Here is a 26,198-nt window from a genome sequence, read left to right on the forward strand (position 1 = left end):
GACGGCTCTAGTTGTATTGACATCAGCGGTTCCCTCACCATTATTCTACTCAGCGTGCGGCTGCCGCACTCCAAAATTTTATAGCTTCCAGATGACCAATTTTGTGGAAATCACCCGTCCCGTTACACACATACTCCTCCCATCCCCTGAAGGCATGCTTTCAGTGCTGGAAAAAGGAGTATGGAAATCTGTATAATGCTATGCAGCAGCTTTACAAGAGAGACAAGGGAAGGCGGGAATATCTCTCCCTAAGAATTAAGGACAGAACATGAACTATTTCAGCACATATGTTTGCATAATAATGCAAGAGAACTTAAAAGAATAAGAAATGTGATTGAGTAAACCCTTTAACTTCACGAGTTGCAAATCATCAATTGAAAATCAGACTAAAAAACCCAAAAATAATGTAAAAAATAAAAATTAAATTAAATTAAAAAATTAAAAAAAAAAACTAAAATGAAAATGAAGGGGGTACTTTCCTCTAAAGGTAAATGCATTCATCTTTTGCATTCATTCACATATCCATCCATCACGGAAAGGAAGCAGCCGGTGAATGGAATTACACATACCTGGCCTGTTCTATTCTTCCTTCATGTCGATATTTGCCTAGCAAGAGAACATTCGATTTGTTACTTAGGGTTTGATCTCAGCAATGTCTGCATAGAGTTTGATCTAATCTTCTGTTTGAGGAAAAGTGAGAGTGTTAGCCATTACTTCCCAAGAATTTATTAATGAACGTCTACAGTCCAAATACAGTGTCAAATGCAAAGATACATGGGCAGTAACTCCCAGTGAACCTCAAAGGAAACATTAGGCTGCTATAAACTAAGCCAGGAGAAAAGCAACGACTGGATTCAGGTGCTGTGGGCTAAGCGCTTCATACTTGCACATGATTTCATCTTATCCTCAAACAGTGCTGCACCAAAAACCTTGAGGCTTACGTTACTTTCTCCACGACTGTTGCCTTTCTGCGATTTGACTAGGAGAGAATGAAGCCTGTCAGATTCGGGTACAGTTGTGGTTGCTTCCCTGCTCCCAAATGCCATTTTTGTTTACTCACACCCCTGTTTCCATTTCCCCAACATTTCTGGCTTTTGGCCCTGTTGCGGGAGAGACAGCAGTGGAATGACGGAGGAAATCATTTCTAGTTTGACAACGACTCTCAGGTTTTGGATGTGCCCCACCCACCCACCGGCCCTCCCTCTCAGTGTGAGGACCTCGCTGCACTTGCCACACACCTGAAGTTGGCTCCTCAGCCATCGTGACCTGGCTGTGCTCGGCACCTCACCAGAACTCAATGTCCGGCTCCACCTCCAAGATTCTGTGGTCTTGGCTTCTCTCTGTTTCCTTCCTGCTCCATTCGCCTCTCTCCAGCAGGTCTCAAGAAGATTCTGTTTTCTCCTTCTCAGAGAACTAATTTATCTTGTGTTTCTTGTTTTTAACTTAGTTAAGTAGGGAGTTTCGTATAAGATTATGTTTGTGGCCCAGTAGCTCTTATTTTAAGATGTAATAGGAAGACACAAAGATGCTTTTGGCCTGGGGTCAAAACAGCACACAGCAAAGATAACAGCATGAAAAGATTGTTAATATAATAAACTTGCAAGAAAGTCAGGTGAATGCATCTTCTTGCTTAGTTTGTAGGATCTGAGAAAGTCTTTGAAATACTTTGAAAGTATTTTTCTCAACAGTTATCCAGTTGCATCTCTAGGTAGAACTTTGATCTCAGAATAGCAAAAGGATTATATGAACTAAGAAAAAAGCAAAGTATAGAGTGTATCATAGACAATCCTCAGAACTATTTAGAGACAGAAACACTGGTATTTACATGGTTTATCACTCACTAAATCCCTCTGCACACAGTTGCATAACAGTTGTTGGCCCTTGTTGGTAGCAGTCTCAAGGGAGCTGCTCAGCCTGAAATTAATGAAGGAACGCCATTCAAGGATTATGTTTGAGGATTCTTTCTAAACAAATTACCGCATTGCCAAATATAGTGTGTTAGGACCTGTAGGGAGGAAGAGCCTCATTGTGACTGTTATTAAAGACACTTACCCTTCACGTCCCAGCATAACATGCTCAGTTACTCCCTGAGGACTGGGGACATGAACCTGGGGCCCATGGAGACTCAGTTGTTACTTGACAGCTAGTACCTAAGTGCTTTTTAAATTGCTACTTAAGTACTCTCATGATTAAGTCCTACCCAGATATTGTCAACACCCAATTCAGGTACACAGATAAGCCATTCTGGTTGGTAAGCACATACCTGCTGGTGTTCTTACACTTTGCTCTGCTGAATTTTCTTGACATTGCCTGTATTCCGCAACCACATTATTTTAATTTTCTGACCCTTGTACAGAGCTGGACTGGAAAGGCACGGGAGAGCATTTGTCCTTACCTCTCTTTAAAAACTAGAAAAAAGGAAGGGCAGTGGATGGAGTGGAGTCTTTCTCAGCACCCAGCCCCATTTGCAGCATCTTACTTACATAACTCTCCGTGACAGAGGCTGAGATTTCTTGCACAATTACTATGAGTCAGTTTTCAGGGCATCAACTCATTTGGGCCTCGCAGCTTCCCTTTCATGCAGGTACTGCCTTTCCAATTTGCAATCACAGATCCCTAAGTTCAGAGGTGTTAACCTGCTTGAGAACACAGAGCTTGAGAGTGGTAGCACTGTGTCCCCTGATCCTGGCCCTGGGAACCATACACTGCACCCCTGTTGGCCATGATCCTAAAAGAGACTGCAACCCCCAGGAGCTTGGAAGTTACCATAGCCTTTTAAACCCGTAAACAGCACCTGTCATGTGAATAGGAGCTCAGACATTTTTAATGACTAAAGGCAAATAAATGAGTTTGGGAAGTGGGGGAAAGACTAGAGTAGGAAATCTTATAGCTCTCCTTCTTCACAAATGGGACTTCTCCAGCCCTCCAAAGCAATCCTCACTGTAACATTTAATATACTGCTTTTTTAGACCTGCCTTGAGAATGAATAGGTACCACTGCATTAGTAGTTTAGCTACTTACACAGGCAAGATTTTTTTTTTAACATCACAGTGGAATATTGAGAATAAGTTGCTAATTTTTTCCCAGTAGCTTCAGATATAAACGCCCCTTAATTGATTCTTAATTTCACAGGGACCTGTAGGACAGGGTGCTATTTTCCCCTATCTTATCTGATAATTAAAGGGAAGATTATGAATTGGGGAGGGGAGTTTTGGCTGCAGGATGTATGACTTGCCCAGGATGACTCAGGGAAGAGTCATCAAGAGATGTGGACAGGTGCAAGGCTAGCTTGCGGTGACATTTGATACAAGACGTGGGAATGTCCTTGTCACTTAGAAGTCTTGAAACCGAACTTGAGCTGCCACCTCATCCGGACTTAGGGGTGGGCCCCACCCAGCTGATCAGTGTTACCTGTTCTCAGGACTGGATCTTTGCAGAGTCTTCTGCTGAGGGGAGTTGATGGCTTTAGTGATCTTAGGGATTGCAGCGCCAACACCCAAGCACCACTTTTTAAAAACGAGGAACTACCTTGCTAAATTTTAAAGGTAATAATCAGTATTGTGATTTGAATCCCCAGTAAGTCAATTCCATGGTCATGATTGAGTGAATAGGTAGTGTGTTTTTTACTATTTCTGTTTCTCTGAAACTAAAACAAAATACAGTTCCCATCTCAGATGGGAAGTCAGAGTTATTTGTAGATTGTCAAAGCTGGGTAATGGGTATATAAGGGTCCATCATATTAGTCTATCTACTTCTAACCTGGATTGAACCAGCTCTTGAAGGAGAGGAACAAGAGATTCCCCATGCATGGGTTCTTTGTAACTCTTGGACTTACAAACAAAATGTGATTGAACCAGATAATCTACTATCTTCCTTCTTGCCCCCTGGCTTCCTCGGATCTTTGCTTGTCCCTATCTCATACAGTATTGAAGAGAGGGTGTTGGGCATTTCTTGACCCCTGTCAAGAAATTTCATAAGCCACTTCAGAATCAACTCATCCAATATCCTGCATGTTGTGTTGCTCTCGAGCTGTCAAATACGTCAGCCCCTCCTCATCCTTAGTTCTGATTTTATAGACGCACTCTATTCTTTCCCATAAATCCTAATGAGACCATTTGTATCAAACCACCCTTCAAATGATATTTCTCCTGGACTGCCAGAAAAGTCTGTACCAGGCACATATCTGGGTGGGAATTCTTTGGAACAAGAAAAAATGTTTCCAGCCCTGCCCATAATACTTCCTCACTGAACAGTATCTTAAACGATTAAGCTACTGCTTTTGTGGCAAGAAGTCAAACATAGTTTGGCTGACCTGAGAGGTGGTGAAGTCAAAGATGCTGCAAGATCGCATGATACTGACATTCTGATACATATTGGGGATCAAAAGTTAGTTAATGGGTGGTATTGCTTCAGGGCCATAGACTGGGCTATTAATAGCAGGCTACAAATAATAAAATATTTGTAACATCTCAAAGACTGTTAGGCATGCTGTTTCATCCTTTAACTCTAAGTGTCCTGGAAACTAGTTCCATAAATGGAAATTAAAATATAGCACAGCCTGATTTTTTGCTTGTCCAAATAAGGTCATATGTTGGATACAAATGTGGAGTAAATGACTATATGTTAACCTGGGCCTTTAACCTAGAAGTCAGAAAGCTTTCATGGATGAATTCCATAACATTTTTGTTTTCCCTGGTAATTTAAAATATCTTTAGGTAGTTAAAATAACGTTAGAACGATTTTGTGCAGAGCTGACTCTGAAACAAATGACCAGCATATCCCTGCCTGCGATTTCACAGCGTTCAAGCAGCCCTGGCTGAGAGGAATCCCCTGTTAAAGTAGCATGCCAACGTGGGCTTCTCTTTCTTTACCCAGCTGTCCACTTCCCGTACCTCAAAGGGCACTATTACTGGGAGCCTCATAATTTTTCTACTAAGATAATAATTGAATCTAATAGTTCAGACTTGAGCCTGCTAATTTTCATCTAATCAACAGAGGCAGGAAAACACAGTCTGGAATGCTAACTATGTGAATGAAAAATATTTAGTCATTCTTGAAATGATAGGAATGTTTTTCCAACAAGCTTAAATAAACACACGCTCTACTGAGCCTGTGTTAAACTTTTTTGGGTAAAAGACAACTCTTAGGCAACCAAACAGAAGTTAATGAAGGTTATTAAGAGACATGCCCTTCAGAAAAGACTCATGGCCTTTAAAAAGAAAGTTTTCATCTTCTTTACATTATAACCATTGACCAGAAGTAGCGGAATCTGTTTCCTTTTAACTTTTGTCAACCTAACAGAATTTAGTATATTTAACTAGTGATCGTATTGTCTAGCTTTAAAGAAATGTTCTGCTTTACCTAGTGTTGGCTACACTAAAGCATCTTTTTTTGGAATCCTTGTCTTCATCTCCTTACACTACCTCAATTCTGAAGAGTAGGTTGGCCTTTGCACACCTGTATTAAAGCACCTGATGGCACTTTCCATATGAAATATGTTTATTCCCACCAACACAGGGTTCAACTACAAAGTGATGATATTTTTAAATATACAAAGGCTTACGTTTCCAAGTGCATTGTTTTTGCTTTCAGAATAGTTGTATGAGAAAACTGGAATTGCAGAAGCACAACCATCAAAATAGTTTCAGTATTTCTCTGAAGTGACATGAGCTTGCAGCACATTTCAACAGCCTTAGCTTTGTAAACCGCCGACTATCAGACTAGGAAATAGTTAAAGGCATTCATGTCTAAGTCTGGTGAAAAGGTGAGTGATGGAGCTGGAGAGAACTGCTCAGAGGAAGCAGAATGTGACAGTAAAATAAGGTACTTTGTCTTCTATGACATAGTAATTTGCTTTGAAAGCAACTCTGAAGTTTCCAATAGAATTTTACCTTGAACATTTAGCACACAGTAGTGAGTGCTTTTAGCAACAACACTTATTTGTAAGTATAACTCCTGATGTGTTTATTAAAAGAAAAGAAAAAGAAACCAGTCCACTCACCACATAGTGTTTTCTTGTGATTTCTAGGGGCGAGGGACACATATTGCATGGTCATTTATTATATATCACAATATTTTTGTGAAGTAGCATGTGTTCCCTTAGACATGTTATTAAATAAATTAGACCAAAATAATTCCTCTGTAGGAATAACTCCTTCAAAAGAAATGGTGATTCCAATGCAGTTTCTGTTTAAGATTTTTGTTCTCTAACCCCACTGCTGGTTAAACTGTTCTAAATTGTTCCAGAGTCTTAAAGTGATCTTACTAGAGTAAAAAGATTTCACTTTATTACATGAGGGCTAGCATTATAGATTGCAGGTTACCCAGTGAGTAGTTTTAAAAGGCTTTTTAGAAATATTTTCTGTGCTTTGTAGTTACAGACTGACTGAAAGAATAAGTCTACCTAAGAACATCCCTTGGCCATTTTTGGATCTCCATGTCCCAGGTTGCTGGGCTGGCAGGGAGCTGGGTCATACCCACATGTCAGCCTCTCAGTTTGAGACCTCTAAATGTTCACCACATCCATCAGCATGCAGATTGGAAAATCTATTGCTGGGGGATTAGGTGGTATCAGATGTGGTCCAGGGCTGTTACCATCAGTTTGATCTAAATTTGAAACAAGATGAGCAATGATGAATACTTAACCACTTTTTGAAAAATCATTCAGAAATAATGGGGTGTTGATGCATTCCATTTTACATGTTGATGAATTTGAGTTCAATTAATAATTCCACCAGATTTTTACTTATTGATTTGTATCTATAAGATACCTATGTTCACATCAAGTGAATTTTACTTTCACAACTGATACACTGGATTTATCATAGTTGTTTAAAGCAGAGCCCAGTTCAGCATTCTAAGTCAGTGGAGACCACATCATTTAATACAGGCTGTCAAATAAGGTTCCGTTTGAGACTCCAGCCCTTAGTTGGCATCACTGTCATGAAACAAGACTGAGACTCTCTAAGAAAGTTGTAAGACTCACAAGTACTTGGTGCTTGGGGACCGTGGGAGTCATGGATACTCTGGATTTAATTTTTCCCCATGTTTGCTGGAGCAAACTGAGAGTCGAGTCTGAAAGCCCCCTCGCCAGCCGGTGCAGGACCTCACAGCCTGTGTTGTGTGCGCAGCCCTCACCCTGGCCTTGCTATTTAAAATTTACCTTGGTCCTTGTTTCCTCGCTTTGAAAACGTGTACATCCCTGATGCAATCTGATATGCTTTGGAATCAGGTGAGGCATATTTAATGCTTCCTGGATTGTTCAGTGTCTCCATCCACCTGTGCCTTGCACTCTTGGCCTGGCCCCCTTAGTTAGGGCATCAATAGGAAGACACAAATGATGTTCTTCATCTTAATTGGAAAGCTTTGTCCTCCACATCAACTCATTTTAAAACAATTCAGAAAGTGTTAGTAAAGCTAAAAAAAAATGTTTGGAGATAAGTTGTCATCTTGGAATGGCCTCAGACCCTGGATATTGAGAAGGATATTGAGAAGGACCAGCAAGCCCAGATCTTTCCATGAATCTGTTGGATTTTCTGGGAATGTTTTTAAGTTTTCAGATTTTTTTCTAGTGTTTAAAAGATTTCATGAAGATTTTAGGCCAGATGAATAGGGGTGTTCCACAGTCCTGTGATTGAAAGACACCCAATACGTTGTTTGTGTGAAAGACACCCAATACGTTGTTAAGAACGTAGTGCTAGTGAACTTTCTCTTACTAGCATAAGTTTGAGATCACTGATCAAAAACAGCATTTTGAATTGCTTTCTTTGACCTTGAATATGGCTGCAGTACTAGCAAAGCTACCAAGAGTATAAATGGAACTGTGATGAGTCTTTCCTCATCAACAAAGATCCAATGAGGCCCTTACCATGAGACAGGAAGGACGGGGTCAGCCAGGCTCATAGAATCTCTATTTCGACTCACATCGCATCAGCTGATTAAGAAGAGATTTCTGTTCTCTTTGAGACACCGTGGACATGGCCAAAATGCAGAACACTGATATCAGATGTTACTTAGCAAATGTGAAAGGCACCAGTGGTGGGTCACAAATATACCCCAGAGCTTGCCAGGCCATGGGAAAAGAAGTCATGGGCCCACCAACATCCCAGATGTTTTTTATGTTATCAGTGGACATGGAAAATGATGCTTAACTTACCACAGATGGGTAAGTTGTCATATATTTATCAGCCAAACATCTGAGACCTACAAAGGGCACACAATTCATTTACTTAGCCATCTCTGAGACCAGTTATAGCTCTGAGCAGACATAGTCATTACAACAGTAATTAGAGCAACATTGTCATGTAATCCAAAGAGTTTATAGCAAAGGCCCCTCTTTGCATCCTGTTCAAGCCTCACAGTGGTGTTATGCTGCTGGACTGAAGCATATTCTCATTTTGTAGGCCAGAGGGATTCAGCATCCCATGTAAGATAATAAGAATAGGAACTCGTGCTAAGTCTTCTACCCCAAATCCATGTTCTTGCCTGTCTTTGGATCCACCATGAGGAGGGAGAGGGGACGCAAGTCAGATGGTGAATATGAAATTACTTGATCTTCCTGGCTCAGATTCAAAGGCCATTCATGCTCCTGGTTCCATTCTCATAGCTGAGACCCATTTTCTGTTATTATGGCCTATATGGCTTAACCTTTGATCCTGGGTCCTTTTCCTGAGTCCCTGCCTAGAATTTTGTCCTTCTGTTTAACCTCTGGAAAAGGCTGTTGCCCTTGACCATTCCTGTTTCTCCCACCAAGGAGTCATGTTTCCACACGAAGGCACTGTGTTGTTCTCCCAATCTGTCCTCAGCCACCCTTCACCTAGCCTCATTCACATTAGTCTGACTCCAGGCCCGGGCCCTGCAGATTGGAAAATCTGTTGCCAGGGGATTAGGTGGTATCAGATGTGGTCCTGGGCTCTTACCATCAGTTTGATCTAAATTTTAAATGAGATGAGCAATGATGAATACTTAACCACTTTTTGAAAATCATTCAGAAATAATGGGATGTTGATGCATTCCATTTTACATGTTGATGAATTTGAGTTCAATTAATAATTCCACCAGGTTTTTACTTATGGATTTATATCTATAAGATACCTATGTTCACATCAGTAAACCTATAAGATCCTGTGTTCACATGAGTAAAGTAATTTGGCCCCTCAGCCCCCATCGTTGTGGCTGGCACTGGGGAACCATCATGTGTGTTCTGGCCCCTACATTCCCCTTTTCTCTGCTGATTCTTGCCAGGCTTTGCTTCATCAACAAAGTGAATGTGCTGAGCAGTTGAGTTGCTGAGTTGAGTGGGTCTCCCTGCTGTCTTCAGGACTCTTTTACAAACACTGTTTATTTGGCACCATTGAATGATGGAGTGTGGAAGTGACTCCTCCTGATCATTGAAATTTGGAGTGTTAGATTTCATGTTATGAATTTTGAAGGAGGCCTTCTACTAGGCTTTGTGTACTTCCATGCCTTCTTGAGTCAAAGATAAAGATAATAGTTCATCCCCTTTCAGGCAACTGGCTATCAGCACAGAGCATCTCATTTTAGAAGGCTTAGGCTTGGGATTTTTCCACCCATGTTCTCTAAGGGTGTTTAGCTGCTACTTCACTGACACTCACTTACTGAGTAGCTGCTGTGTGCAGGGGAGTGCCATTGTGAGGAGGATCCTAAAGAACTTACTCCAAGATTTAGGAAATTAGAACTTTAGCCAGCTAAGATCAGTGGTGAGTGAGGCCCTTCTTCATCAGATGTCTGTTTTCCTTTTTAAGCATTGCTATGGGCCAAGTCCTAGACTAGATACTGGGATTATAAACAATAAATAAACCATTCTTCCTAACACAGAGACCCTCCCTCCCTCGTCTGTAGTCATTTCTGAGGACTGGGTTGAGATACCAGAAGTCATCCCCCAAGTTTTGTCTACCTGAAATATATTCGTTAAGATGTGCACACACATATCTGTACCTGTGGACCTGTAAATATGCACACTATTTCCAGTTAAAGGCTACCATGATAATTTTCTGTGAAAATTAATAATAGAATAAAATCTGACAAGTATAAAAGACCTAGGTTATTCTTGGAATTCAGTAAATTTGTGAGCTCTTTCAAGCTGAATTCCTGGAAAAAAAGATATCCCATTCTATAATTCTCGAAAATTGTTTTAATTTGTCCTTTGTGATCTTAATAATAATCTCATAATCATACAGCTGTCTTTTCCTGTTAAATATGAGATTGGTGAAAGAAGGAAAACATATCCAACAGCCAAAATTCCTTGGAAAAAGCATAGAGTTAATAAATAGGTCTAAAGTAAATATGTGGTTGCTTCTCTGTCTGACCATAAAATAATACAGATCTTGAGAACATTTCACACCATTAATTTTAAAATAAAGAAACTGCTCTGAGATAAGTACTTTAGAAATTACAAGGATGTGTTGTTTTGAGAAATATATACAAGAGGAAAAAGGATAACTAAATGTGTAGAGGCTGAAAGAATTTGGAAACTTCAGCCGTAGGAGATATTTTTCCATGACTTAATGAGACTTTCTTAAATACACATTCATAGTCCATGGAAATTCCCACTTCCAGATTAGGGGATTGTTGTATCCTCAGTTGTTGGGGTTTTTTTTGTTTTTGTTTTTTTTTTCCTTATTGTCTGCATTACTAGAATTTTCCCTCTGGCTTCATTTGGAAACATTTCATCTTTACTGTATTTCTCTTTGCAGGCTGCAGTTATGTTGACAAATTCGGTTATTTATTTTGAAGGGTTTTCTGACTAGTTATGGTCACATTTGAAAAGCAGCTGTGGTAACAGAATGACATGTGAAGACAGTCAGGAGATAAGCTACCTCCTTCTGTACTGTCTTGGCCAGCCGTGTCTCTCATCTTACGGAGCTACACAGCCTTCCATTAGCTGGTGGCTCTAAGGAAGCTTGATATAGTCTTATAACGTGAGTGAACTTCTGACATTTTTCTACTCATTAATCACTAGACTTAACCAAGTCATTCCTGCACCACCACCACCACCTTCCAAAGAAATTTTAAGGAAGAGAGTGGCTGAATTAGATCTGAAAAGAAAATAATTGTTCAGCTTTGTCTCTCTCCATCAAATAAGTAGACTTATGTATTTATAGAGAAAAGCTACATAAAATATCCAACAATTGTTAAAGCCCTAAAGGAAGGGGTAATAGTGAAATAAGAAGCAGATAGGAATTTGCTTCATTTAGCTTACTACTTACTACTTGAATTTTTTTTTAACTTTTAAAAGACAGTCTATATCTACCTTGAAAGGTTTTTTCCAGAAGTTTGCCTGTAGTGAGATTTCTCCAGAAAGTCAGTGGCTGTGTACGTGCAGGTACACACAGGCACATGCACTTGTGTGCATACACTGGAATGGATTCAGATTCCTAGGCGTTGAAGGTGCTGGTGGACAGCTGCTTCCTCCAGCCAGACCTCCTAGACCTGCCTTTCACAGGCGCACAGCTCTCTCTCTGACATTGAGACCTGGAACCAGAGCTAATTACCTTCCTGGTAGAGGCAGTGCTGCAGGCAGACCCAAGGGGATGGCCCTATACAGCCTTCCACAATGTACTTTTCTGGAGTCATCCACCATATTCAAGAGCTACTAATTGGCTGTCAGCCTTCCTAGGGTGGCTAATCAGAAAGAGTGCTTCACACATTTCTCAATGGAGATAATTAGTATTATTTGCAAGAGATAAACAGCTTGTAGTAATCAAGGTAATGAGAAGAACCTTGTATGCATTAATTCAAAACTAGAAGTTTAATGGAGTAATACAGATTGAACACCAAGTTAAAAGCATCTATTAACATTTTCATTTATGCTGCATCTACATGAAATATAAAAACCAATGATTATATAAATTATTTCAGAAACAACTTAACTACAGTTATTGTGCATTTTAAAATAATTGAGGGTCAAAATATTCTTTTGGTCCTGTTGTTGTCCCAAGCATGTTTACCCAGTATGATGATAGGACTGATATTAAAACTTCAGAAGGATGAATTTGAGTTTCAACTTCATACTTCCCTGTTTTCCTTTTGGAGATTGTTCCATAAAATAACAAAAAGCAGGAAAGTAGAGAGCTTACATTGCTTAATACACTTATAATTCTGAATAATCAAACATATGTCATGTCACGGTCTAGTGCTGGACCTTGGAGTTAGAATGATTAATAAAATCAATGAATAATTAATTTTATGTTCTTGACATATTGTGAACACAGTGCCTTAATATCTCCCTATGAGTATATAAAATTGCTCCTAGGAAATACTTGAGCATCACTATAAAATACCAGTGGTATTCCTTAGAAACCTGGTATCTGAGGCTCTCTAAATCTTGACAAATACCAGTGTTTCCTGGAAGTATTTTTACTAGTAAGGGCTTTTGGGGCTTCCTAGAATATACAAGAAATATCTGTCTTTAAATTTTAAGTAAATGTAAAAAACCAATATATCTTTTTGTTGTTACATGTTACAATAGGTTTCCTCCAGATCTGTTTTCTAAGACTTGAGATAAGAATTGGTGGCTCAAGACTGTGCTCCTGACAATCCCAGGGGTTATTGTAAAAAATAGCTACTCTGGACAGTGAAAGGTATTTGGAGCATCCTTAAAAATCATTCAAGACAACAACAGGTTGAGGAAAGCAGTGATTCCCACTCAGATGCAGGGTAGGAATCAAATTGGATATAGACATAACAAACACCCATTTTTGTTCTTTATTGCTTCTAGGCTCAGAAACTATTTCTAGAACTCTTCTCCACAAAGAAGCTGTTCCAGGGTTCCCTTTAGAAATAGTTGTAGCCAAAGACAATGAATTCCTGCTGTTTCAAGCCTTCTTCCTTTGGAGGACATTAAGGTATTTCTTTGATTCCTCAGCTGATTGAATGCAAGATGAGATGGAATTTCAGGGATAATTTCAGATCCCAACTTTGTGTGAGCATTTTCTCATTCTCCTCAATTAGGAGATCTCGGGCCATTTCTCCCTTTGAAGGAGGCCCATTAACACATCTCTGCCCAACCAATTTAAAAGGCGGACAGTTTTCTTTGCTCAGAGCAACAAACATCATATACAAAGATGCGTCAGTGTCTCCAAAAGTCTTAACAGGACCCCTGCCGTTGAGGTGATAGTCACTAGACTCGCCAAAGGACCCAACATCATCATCCTCCTTCTAGAAAGACCTGTGCTCTCCGGCATAGCACTGTAGTATTTTGCCCCGTGTAATGTGAGAACATGGAATTACAGGATTTAAACAAGAATCATTGGTCTTCAGACCATCAGAATCGTCTTCACAATCAAAGCACTGTGTTACAGAAATTGAAGAGACATGTGAGAGAGAGTAACAGTTCCCAGTACACAAATGTCAGGATGCTGTAACAAAGCAGAATGCACATTTCCTATATTTCACTAACACTTTCTCAGCCTTCTTTATTTAGACTAGAAATAGGCATACTCTGATACCATGATTCTAGACTCTTTATAATCACCCCTTTCTCTAACAAGAACTTTGTCCATGAATAGAAACTTTGTAAAAAAAAAATCCACCTTCACTTGGTGGTAATTCAGAACTCTGGTGTTAAGTTTAAATGCAGGAAATCAGGATGGTGTCAAATATGCCTCACTTTGGAGTTTATTATTTGGAATAAGCAGTTGGATGTCAGTAGTCTCAGAGCAGTTCTTTCTCAAAAAATTGCCCTAACATTAGTAATAGGACCAGTCTGACATCGCATATTAGTATATTGGACTGAAGCAAATGCCTAGATCTCTTTATAATGTCAGATCTTTTACTAGATAATTTACAGTTGCATATTTCTATTGTAACATTGTTCTGACAGAAGTATAACTAACAGAGCATACCTGACAGTAGGAAACTGAGCTCTAAATGTTGAAAATGATGACAGTGACCTGGGATGTAATGTATTATTTCAGATGAAATGGTAGGAGACAACTCACTGCCTGCATCTGTGTCTGTTACAAATCAGTTACTCCAGTGATATGGGACAACAGCAGAAGGATCCCAGCCCATGTGTCATCACCCTCAAAAGGCTCTTAAAATTTGTCCTGGTTGTATTTGCAAAGGAAAACTAATTTGTTATGTAATGAAACAAGATGGCAAGTGTTAAATGCCCTTTAAAAATATTTAGACTTCTGTATTTAATATATTGATATATTTAATATATCACAATAAGTGTTGCTGTGTTCAGCCTAATCCAGAAATTGTATCGTTCCAGGCTAGATTGACAATTTTCATAAATAAATACTTCCATTAGGATTTCTATGTTTTTCTCAGATTAACTATTGAGGGAGTTGGAATTTTTAATGTACTTCCCCAATTCTTCCATCTTATGGACGTCATAAATCAGTTGGCAAATAGTCATTTCAGAAAGACACAATTGTGTTTTACTTCTGGTATTCTACTGCAGCATTCAAGGCCTGGATGGCACCCACTAGGACTTGATTTGGCTAAGATGTTGATGGCGGGTCATCATAGCACCAGTCCATACAACATAGCCCTTCCCTGCAAGTCTCACTCCTGTCCTCACTGTGGAGGGAAGTATGTGGGGCACCACCCCTCCTGTGTAGTGCGTGCCATGTACGTCTGGCACTGTAGACTCATGGCTCCATTTGGATGAACCCAGGACTGTTCATGACAGTGTCTTGATTCAGATACTCTAACAAAAATTTATCTTCTCTTTTACTTTCTAGCCACATCACAGTCCTAATCCTACACATTAATCCTAATATCTACCAAAAATAGCACATACATCACTGTCAATTCTCTTAACAAGTCCCTAAAATATGCTGAAAGTATAGTTTCTTACTACTTATGGCTACTGTGAAGTTTCAGTGTCAGTGTAATCTGCCCAAATACGTTTGTTTTCCATAGTATACTTTTTGAAGGTAGACGTTTCTCATCAACTTAAATGTCAGCAAAGAATACAAGGTTTTGATCTATGTAGATATATTTCTCTACCCGTGAGCCATTCATTGAAGCACTTGACATAGAGTTCAGAAGCTATTTCTGATTCTTGTTCAGAAGCTCTCTAGAACATAGGGCTAACTCTTTTCTCAACAGGATAATCTACAGTGTAGTTTACATTAGCCTGAGACAGAGTCTTTGCGCTCTCTTTGTTATATGGGTGGTTAAAATAAATTCGACAATCTTGTGTTTGAAGGCTGAAATAGAGTTATTCTCGGGTGGCTAGTAACAGTAGTGATAACAGAAAAAACAGTGTTTAGAAACTGAAGATATTCTGTGTAAATTTTAAGAGAATGTAAGAAAGCAGCACTATGTAATTCACACAGTGAATTAAATTAGTTATCTGTCAGAAAGGATACTTGTCATTAAAGGAAATTGAGAATGTTTAATGGAAAGTGTACATAGAAATTTATGGGGCATATTCTTCAAGCTATTGTATAAGAATGTAGACTGTGCTATGCCCTTGTCATTTGTATTGTCCTGGGAGAAGGTTGATCAAAGCTTTTCTGAAATAAGTCATAGTTGCCTACTACCTGTGACGACTTGAATCACTGGCGCATTTTAGCAGATGGATAAAAATTTAGACCTCTTGTTCTTAGAAGTGGCAGCTAAAACGCTTATTTTGGTCTGTCTTCCAAGGTAACAGGAGATGAAACTTGAGAAGATAGTGTGGACTAATGGATAGAGTGTCGGACAGGAGGTCAGGAACCTCCGTTCTGTTCTATTCCCAGCCTGCTTCTGGGTTGCTATGTAAACTTAGATAAGCCAGTTACCCTCTCAGCATCTCATGTTTTCCATTTGTGAAACATAGGTGGAGACCTTCTGTACTTAGCTCTTCACAAAGATATTGTGAAAACCAGCATATTTTGAAGTTCATAAAATCTGTTGGTTGAAAAGTGGAATATAAATATGTCCCTTGTCCCTGTTCCCTTTGACAGTAATCTTCCCACAATATGACATATAAATTCCCTCTAGTCAATGCTTTGCAAAACAGGCATCATTGCAACAGCCGCTGGCTTGCATAAGGGCTAGGGATATGCCTGTGGAGCCAGAATGCTAGGATTTGAATTTGAATCTTGAGTCCACCATTTCCTAACTCTGTGATCTAGGCAAGTCTTTATCCTAGATTTCTGAATCCATAAAAATGGGAACAATGATCACTCATCTCATTGGAGTGTGGTGAAGCTTGAAGGCATTTATGAAGAACTTCGTGGATGTTACATAGTCACATAGACACTTTATGTAAGCGTGAAGCTGCTGTTGTTATCCAGAACAGGTCATCATTATTAATATGGTGTTGAGAAGGCAAAGCATCACCTCTGGCCTTGGTTTTTTTCTGTGCATCCCTTCCCAGAATGTCTGCTCACTTTTACTCCAAAATACTGGTGTCTTGCTCTGCACTACCGTGAGCCCCTGGGCCAGGGATATGAGCCCCTGGTCATAGATACCCATCATCTCATCTAAGGTCGAAGGAGAGGCAGATGAAGAAAATTCAGATGTTTTGAAGACTAGTCACGTAAACACTCTGGATTTTTAACTTGAAAAAAGAAATGCTTCCAGATTTCAGAAATGTTGTGCAATGGAGAGATAATTGACAGTTGAAAACTGTGCCCTAATTATCACAAAAATAAACTCAAAAACAGGAAGAAGTTGAAATTCATTTTAACCTCTTGGTTATTTCCTATAGTGTGAACATCAGAGAATTATTATGTGAGGACATCAAAAATGCCTTAGTTGCTCATAGGTTAAAAAAAAAAATTTAGAAATCTGAATAACAGTATTTCTTTTTCAGGGGTTCAAGACATTATGAATGTTTAAAATTTTAGGATTTGATGAAATTTATTAGCCTTTCATAGCTCAGTAGTACAGGATTTCAGAGATTAAATAGCATCTGAGAGGTAATCATGTGTCTTATTGATTTTTTTTCCTCTTTTTATTATTAGAACCCACCTACATCACAATTGATCCACCTGCATGTGGGGAGTTGTCGAACTGCACCCTGACAGAGAAGGACTGCATTTACGGTTTCAAACTTGATCACAATGGTTGTCGAACCTGTCAGTGCAAAAACAGTGAGTCTACTCAATGCTGTCATTTTTTTTCTAAACCTAATATTATGTGATTGAATATAATTTTTCACTGTTGTTCAGGACATTCCCTTAGCAACCTAAAAGAAGAAAAAAATCAACACCTAACACCAACAGATACATTGTCTTTTGGGGAAAAGAGCTGCTCCGGGATCCTGATTTTCACCTTCACCTCATTGCATTGGGATACTCTGATGCTGGCTGCATCAAGGGTGCAGCGTGAGGGCCTTTAAGTGCATCTTTCCAGCCGCCCAGTCGCTCTCTCTATAGCACCTTTGCTGGGGTCATCTAGTGACAAGAAGGCCACCCACTCAGAGATGTCACATAGCCCTGGTCCTTAGATTGTGCTTCACTTCATTGATTGCAGCTCTGCCTCCATGTAGATTCCAATCATCTCTTAAAGCATGACCTCTGAAACTAGATGGAGTGTGTTGCATTTCTCCTGGGGGGAACTGTCCCTCTGTGAATATGTGGCCCAGAAACAGAAAGTAATCCAGAATTTGTTCTGATCGGTACAGTGCTAATCCGTGGCCTCAGTTTGCAGCAGCTCTTTGAATTGCACGCTATTGAGCTTTTCTAAGCAACTTGAGCCATTAAGTGCTTTTTTTACATATCTGCTGTTAAGTGGTTCTCATCCATTCTGTTTGAACATATGATTTATTTAATGATACACGTGTATGGCCACATTCAACAAGAACTCTTTCTGGGGATTTGAAACCATTTTCCAACTAGTTTTGGTGTTTTTGAATATTAGCAATGTCATCTCATACTTTATCTGTGCCACCAGGCTTATATTAAATTAGCATCACTTAATGTCTTCATCTAAATCATGGAACTAAATGAAATTGTACATAACCAAGGACAGGGCCCTGCAGCACTAGACCTAACTACAGAATGACAATGGGCGGTAATCCTCACTCCTGTAGAATTATTCAGCTAACACACATCTCCAGCTCCAGAAGGGAAACTGAAATTCTGAGCCTATAACTTAAATCAAAATGCAAACACATTATATTGGGAGTATTCCTTTGCTGGAAACCCTGTTTTAAAATTCAGATGAAGTTATTTGTTATGGCTTGTTCTTCCTGAACCCATGCTTGCTCCTGGTGGTCACTGCTTTCTTTTATTTTTATTTTTTTAAAGATTTATTTATTTATGCATACAAGAGCTGGGGCACAGGCCAGAGATGTGGGGGGTGAGAGGATCTGCCAGAGACAGAGTGGGGAACAGAACAGGCAGATTGACTGAAATACACTACTAAGGGGAACAGTGGGCAAGACAGGAGAGGTCTTTCTCGACATGTGGGTTTCTGCCTGGCTGGCCGGGGATTGAACTCGTGCTGCAGAGGCTGCGGATTGCTTCATAGTGCAGTGTTCAATCCCTTGTGCCACCAGGGAGGCCCTGCTTTCTTTTCTAAAGGTCATGAAGTGTATGTTCCGTGTTCTTTCTGCATAATTTTCACCTGTAAATGTCTACCTTAGTTTCTCTAGTTTTAGAATCCTCTGTCCCTTTTGAATTGACATTTACCTGCCTTTAGTTTTCAAAATATCTTTCCATTCTCTCTGATATCTCCCAAACACAAACAATGTGTGCTTAATAAGCAGATTCTCTGCAAGTGCCTGTATAGACTTATCATGGACTCAGAGTCTTGGAATTACTATAAATAGATGCTCACTTTCTGGTTTTTTTTCTGTATAATGTTGTTCAATGCTTTCTTTCATAAGAATGATTTTGATGAAAAAGGCAGATGCAGGGGCCTCGTTGGTGGCACAAGGGGTTAAGCACAGCACTATGAAGCTATCTGCAGCCTCTGCAGCATGAATTCAATCCTGGCTGGCCAGGGAGCTACCCACATGGCACGACAGACCTCTCCTGCCTCGCCCACTGTTCTCCTCAACAGTGTATTTTAGTCAATCTGCCTGTTCTGCTCCCCACTCTGTCTCTGGTGAATCTTCTCACCCACCCCCCCCACCTCTGGCCTGTACCCCAGTTCTTGTACACATAAATAAATCTTTTTTAAAAAAAAAAGAAAAAGGCAGATACAAAATAGGAGTTGAGTTAGTTTTTTGCAGTTATTAACTTCCAGGTAAGCTATCTCTGTGTGAGGGAGTTAGTGTCAAAACGGAATTTATAAAGCTGTTAGATTGTGGCTGTTACCATCTTTAAATTTCCCAGCAGTCTTTCTCCATCGAGGCCGTTCTGCCTTCCTGGATTTGTTTCTGTTCAGAGTAGGCCCTTCCTTGCCATGCACCCATCTGGGAGTTCATTACAGAGCTACCTTGGCAGCCTCATTTGTTGGCTTAAATGTCCACTTTGTTATTTGATACCAAGGTAATTGGTGATTGTGTCATGAGAGTTTATATTTTAATCCTCATCTGTCTTGAGCTCTGCATCTTTCTGGTCATGGGGTTGTACCTGCTTTTTTTTCCTGAGCTGTTTATAAAGTAGAAAGATAGAGATATCATTGTACTTGATCACCCTGACCTTCACCTGGGCTTTGTTGTTATGAACTCTTTGGCCACATGGTCACACTTATTTAAGACTTGTGACTTCACATTGAGCCCTTCATAGTTAAGTCCAGGAAAGCAGTGTCCCTCGGCTGTCACTGGAAAAAGTGAAAACATACCACTGGCTGTTTGCAAATTGAGCCTATTAGGAAAATCCTGTTCTGCCTGTCTTTGTGTTCATGTTGCATTTTGGCTTTGTAAATCGATGCAGACCATATGCATTACATTTCCATTTCTTCACTATATAGAAAGAAATATATACAAAAATTGTATTTTATGTCAGTTTTTTGGACATCAGTCTTTACTAACCATTCATTATTTGTAAATTTACTTTTTTACAAAGCTACCTAGTCCTTCATCCTCCCCTCTGCTCTCCTTCACCTAATACATACCACTTGCCTAATTCTAGGTATTGAACTAGGTGTTATAATGCCAAAAAAATGAATAAAATGTAAAACCTAAGAAAACAATTTCCTGTACCCCATGCTAATGATACACCGCCACTCCGTGTCCGATTCTACCACTTACAAAGACGAATCCTGTTAAAAGGAAGCGTTGGTCCTGGAGGAGAACAGGCGTGCACGTATGCCAGAGTTGGGAAATGATGGTCCCAGCTCCCAAGGCCATCCTGGGTGCCCCTGTTGGTGGAGTAATTAAGCAGGGGGCTGTCAGAATTAGGGGTGCCGAAGGACATCATTCTTGCCTGAGGTCTTGCCATGATGACATCTATGTCTTCACCATTTCTTGATCTAGGTGAATGTGTGCCATTTCACCCACTGCCATTATATACCTAAAAACATAGTTAAACACCAGCTGGCCTTTGGCAGCTTGCCTATCTCGTACAGAAGCCTTGTCATAGAGCATTCTGCTCTTTCACCCTCCCATTAGCAATCCTGATTACTTCGCACCTTTGTAGGCCACAGCTTTGAGAAGAGAGTCAAGTTAAACAAAATTGCTAGCTCACTGGATTCAGGTGGTTGTAGGTGCGAAACTGTCCTCCTAGGCTCTGGCATCTGACCTGTGTCGCGGTGATCAGAGCAAGTTGCTTTCTTTCCTCAGGCCTCTGTCCCCTCTTCTGTAAAGGGCAGCTAATCCCTAACTCGTTATGTTGAAGACTAAACAGATGAGTGCAAAACTAGCTTTACTGCCCAACATCTGTTTACGCCACACTTTCATAACAGACTCCGTGCTGAGTTAGCCCAAGCTAGCTGATGTGGAAAGCCCCCAGCAGCCCCTGCTTTGTTCCAACCAGCCTGTCTTCCGTGCTTCCTGCCCTGTCAGAACATTCACCCAACTTTCCTTCTATCTTTTATTTTAATATTCTGATATTATCATTCTTTCACCTAGTTTTAGAAAAAAAGAATGTTCGTTGTGTAGTTAAAGGCAGTATAGGTGTGTTCTCTCTTCCACTGCAACAGCTTGATGAGTCCAACCTCCTCCCTTACGTTGTTCTTCTGCATCCCACCAAAGTCTGTTTCACCACTTATACCTAAGTTTTATAAGGTTAGACCTAGTTTCCACCAACATCATGATCTCTTTAAAAGATCAGCACTAAATGAGTATTTCCTTTTGTTCATTGGTTTGTCGTTTACTTGTTCATTCTTTCATCCATCTAGCATTTGTTGAGTGCCTACTATAGGCCCAGCACTTGGGCATAAAAAGGCAAAAATGCATCATGTCCTTGACTAAATATTGGGAATAATGGTAACATTCTGAGAGGTCACGATGACATTCTGGCAGCATCTAGCATACGCTCAACAGTCACTTTAAGATTGAAGTCAAAAATCCAGCAGAAATGCATCCTTCAAAAGTATATAGAAGGTGTATAACAAAGGATTCTTTTATTTGAACATATTGTAGCTTTGCTCTTTTAATGTGTAACAAATAACATTGTTATGACTAGGCAACCTAATGCATCAAGAATATACAGAGAATTTAAATTATGCCTGACTTATTTTTTTCAAAGACATATTTAGAGCAAAGAAAAAATATGTAGTGGAAAATATTTAAGTACAGTACTAACAAAAATTGAAACTAAAACAATCTTAAAAAGCTAATAACATTATACTTTGTTGGCACAGTCTATTAATAATATTAGCCAAACATTTAACCAAAAATGCTCATTGCTGTCAGACATAATACACTTAGCTTACCATATGAGCTGTATGTAATAAATGACATCTACATGAATAAAAGGCCATAAATATTTTTAGTATCTTGTTTTCTACACTTTTAAAATTTAAAGTGAATTCTACCAAGCTATTTGTAACTTTTCTTTTAGTTTTATGTTTTGTAATTTCAGGAATTAATATTTTATCTAGAGGTTTATGCAGCCACAGAAAATTAATGGGCACATGGAGGATAAAAGCTTCCTGTTTTTCGTGAAATAGATATATCTGAATCAAGTATCTAAAAAAATGTTTAGGTTGCAGCATCAGAAACAGGAAGGCAGACTCCTTATTTTTATTTCACTGTAATTCTGAACTAAAAGAAAGTCAGGATTGGGACCACCATGTGTAGTGTTGTATTTCTATATTTCATAGACTCAGGAACTTTGTTGAATTCCTAGCTGCTTGTGGAAATTGTCGCACCCTGCAGTGTATGGTTCTGCAGCAGAGAAGGTATCCCAGGCCTCGGCCCCCATGACGTTGTGTCATGTGTGCAGGCACTTGGGGTTCACTTACAGTCGAGCCAGTGCTCCCATCAGGCGGGCTACATTTTGGCCCAAGGAGCAAGTGGCTTATTTTTCTCCAGAAGGAACAGTTTACTGCATAACATACTGACCAGCCAAAATGCACTGGCCCTGGGCTTTGCCTTTGTTTATTGCTTTCTCTTCAGTGGCAGTTTCCCCCTGTGGATTAGCAAGCGTTCTTGGAGCACAGAAAAGTCATCATGCTGAAAAATTATGAACATAAAATCACCATCAATCCATAGTTACCTCAAGTGATGGGATGCTCTAAAAACTTGTAAACCCCACTCTTGCCTGAATGAGATGTTTCTGATCTCTTCTGCTCTTTATTTAAAAACTTGCCTGGATGATACCTTTCTCTTAAGGAAAGTTCATAATTGATTCATTAGGTGTAGGATGACCTTATAGTCTAATGTCCTCTCTTTCTGAGCTAGGAGTAATATTTTGGTACTTGTTTACCAAGTGCCAGTATTTTGGAAACTGTTTAATACTAGCAGACTGAGGTTTTTTCATCCTATTAATTTTCTGTTACTCTGACATCCTTGATGAGAGCAAAGGAATAAATACCCAAAATGTTGATGGATTCATTCTGTAAATATTTATTGAAATCATGCTCCATGCTAAACACCATAATAGCTCCTGGATTGTATAAAGAAAATAGAGCTCTGTCCTTGAGCTCCCTTAGGGAGCAGAGTTGAGGCAGGTCTGGACCACAGCATGTATCGAGATGCCCTAAGTCAGTGGACCATTGGAACACCCTGCCCTAGTGGAAGCCAATCTCCTGTCCGGCCTGTCTTTGCATTTGTATTTTAACATTGCATCCTTTGTCTGAAATTCTCTCTGTATGCAAAGCAAAGGTAGTTAAAGACAGACTTAATTTTTGCTTAATTTTTTTGTGGAGGTAACATTGGTTTGCAACACCATATATGATTTGGAGGTGGGGGATTTACTTTTTGTCAAATTCTTTCAGCTTGAATGGTGAATATAGCAGATCTTCAGGGTAAAGACCAATCTAGATCAAAGTCTATGGGAAAAGGCCTTTTTTTATAGAAGCAGAAATAGAAAGGCACAAAGGTGCTCAGGTTCCACAGTTAGGGGAATTCAATCTCTGGGGGATACTGACTCTAGGGAGTTATCAAAGTGTTATTAATTCATGTTTCCCAACATGCAGTCTACCTGGTGCCATAACTTAAAAAATCCTTGTTAGAGAAAAATGGGTTTTAGAATTTAGTTCTGAGCCTCAGGAAAAGAAATGTAGTGATGAAAGTTTTCTCTCCTTTATCGTTCCCTTAATAATGGGAAAGAGGAGGAACGATGACATGGCAAGTCATACAATTAAAAGTTTTAAATGAGCCATTTACAGTTGTGCTTTTTAAGGATCCAAATAAGTAACCAGTCACTTCACAGTAGGATCCGTAGCTACACTAAGTATGTGTGGCGAAAGGTTTCTGATAATGACAAAGTGGAAAAGTAACCATAAGTCCTATCCTTTTTTAAAAGATAACAAAATAAATATTCAAGTATTGCAAGCTCTGATTCACAATTGATTCTCTACTCAAATATGTAAAATGTGAATCCATTTCATCTATTACTTTTAATTAAGCATTAATTTTAGATTCTACAATTTGTGTTTGAGGGGATGAATGTGTTCTGTTTTCCTTATTATGCATTGTTTACAGTATTTATGCTTAAAAGATGACCAAGTATTTATTAATAATCATTTATAACTCTAACAAAAATAATCTCTGCTTCCTTTCTTACCAATCCAGTCATCAAAAACGGCCATACATTTGCTGTCAAATAATTCTTTTAAATTCTGCATTTAGGGGCCTCCCCGGTGGCGCAGCGGTTGAGCGCTGGGTTGCGAAGCTGCCCGCGGCCTCTGTGGCGCCGGTTCGATCCCCGGCTGCTCCCCGGCCACCGGAGGAGGGTCCCACATGGCGCGCAGACCTCTTCTGCCGCCCGCTGCTCCCCTCAGCAGTGTACTTCGGTCCTTCTGCCTGCTCTGCTCCCTGCTCTGGCTCTGGTGAATTCTCTCACCCTCCCGTGCTTCTGACTGTACCCAGTGCATGTATAAACAAAACAAACAAACAACCAAACAAAAACAAATAAATAAATAAAACATGCCTCTATTTAAAAAAAAAAAAATAAATAAAAGCTGTCCTTTAAAAAAAAATAAATAAATAAATTCTGCATTTAATTCAGACAAGTCTCAACTTGCTTTGATTATATCATCACACATGTTCTTATTCTGTTATTACTCTGTTAAGAGCCTTATGCCCTTTAAAAATCATTTTAGAAACTAATATTAATAGCAGCTTATTTTTTTTTTCTTTCTGAAATAATGATCTAGCTAACAGAGGACAGTTAAACATCCTTTCAGATTCTGCAAAGGGGACAATTTGAACATTTCAAATAGTGGATAATTAAGCATTAACCTAGATAATTTTTTGGCACATATATTTTTTGGTCAGTTAACTGGATGTATCCAAATACTGGATATTTGTCAGCAATAGGGAAAAATACCTAATGGAACACTGAATATTTCACTTTCTGTTAAGTTATAAGACATGCAGTTTTTAGAGCTGTGGTAAGAAATACTCTGTTACCTGTTCATATCAGTATTAAATGTAGTTCTGGTATTACAACATTAAATCTCATAAGGGTAAACAGTGTATAAATGTTTAAGATATGCATGCAAAAGCAAACTATATAATGAAATTTGGGGTGTAAGTTCCCAATTTTCACAGTTTAACACTAAGTGGTAATCAGAAATTTGAGGTGATTAATAAGAACAAATTTCATGAAAAACTACACTCCATTGCATCCACACCTTAGTAATAATCAATCTGCCCTTCAGCGCCAGATGGGAGTGCACTTCAGAGATCTGCTTTTCAGGGTTGGACTTAATTTTATTATATTAGTACCAAAATACATGCGTTTTGTTATGAAAACCTAAAATAGCACAGCCTCATTTTTAACTCAGTAATGTTATGGTAGAGCTGAGAAATTCACATCCATTGAAGATTAGAATTTAGGGGCAGCACTTAAGCATCTCTGTGCTCCATTCTGTTCATGTTGGCAAGAAACCTGCTGTCGTGTCTTCACAGGAGAGGAGCTGTGCACCAGCCTCAAGCGGGGCTGCGCCTTGGACTGCCCCTTCGGCTTTCTAACTGATGCCCACAACTGTGAGCTCTGTCAGTGCCGCCCACGGCCCAAGAAGTGCAGACCCATAATCTGTGACAAGTATTGTCCGTTTGGATACCTGTACGTATGGCTTCATTCAGAGGATCTGCTCTTCATTTTCTGCAACCTACTGCAATGTCTCTACCCGTTTTTGTTAGCTGCTGTGTGTGTGTGTCTGTGAACAAACCAATGATATGCTGAGTCCAGACCTTCTACACTTGTTTTGTTTGATGAGGATGGGCCAGAAGCTTATTAGGACACTGCCTTTAGGGCCCATTAATGCAGTCTCCTCCCATACCAGGGCCTTTCCGTGATGCCAGGGGGTGGAGTTGTCTGGAGGTCCCAGTGTTGTAAGTGTTACCACTTTACACAATTGTCCCAGTAACTCTTTGGAGATAACTACTTAATCCATACCCAAGATCAATTGTCAGCTGCTCACATGCAGTTATAGATCATTCTCACCTACCACGCCTCAGAGTCTTACCTTGTGCCCATCTATATAGTTCATAATACTTTTTTTAGTGTAGCAGTAGAGTATTTCCTTGGAGACAAAGGCCAGGATTTGTATTTTCAAATATTCCCAGTTGAGTCAAGCCCTGAGAAAACCTAGATTATTCTAGGGAGAAAAAGAAATAGACATTGCACGTTTATTTCTTTAATGTGTGTATTAGCATCTATTTCTAATTCCTTTATATTGAGTTGGTTCTTTAAAAACATGCTTTATCATTCCTTCCTTGGCTC

General features: G+C 39.5%; 1 protein-coding gene across 2 annotated transcripts in view; it reads left to right on the forward strand.

Annotated features, from left to right (window-relative positions):
- The window catches only part of CRIM1 (cysteine rich transmembrane BMP regulator 1), a gene marked incomplete at both ends in the record, with an annotated part of 169,664 nt that overhangs the window by 111,449 nt on the left and 32,017 nt on the right, over positions 1 to 26,198 (forward strand). For both annotated transcript variants that reach the window (XM_084235026.1, XM_084235027.1), the window contains 2 exons: positions 16,932 to 17,060; positions 25,382 to 25,538. In XM_084235026.1, the coding sequence (XP_084091152.1) occupies positions 16,932 to 17,060; positions 25,382 to 25,538 (286 nt within the window). The remainder of the gene's footprint in view (positions 1 to 16,931; positions 17,061 to 25,381; positions 25,539 to 26,198) is intronic.

The sequence above is a fragment of the Talpa europaea genome (genome assembly GCF_964194135.1).
Source record: "Talpa europaea genome assembly, chromosome: 6".
In the NCBI taxonomy this organism is placed as follows: domain Eukaryota; kingdom Metazoa; phylum Chordata; class Mammalia; order Eulipotyphla; family Talpidae; genus Talpa; species Talpa europaea.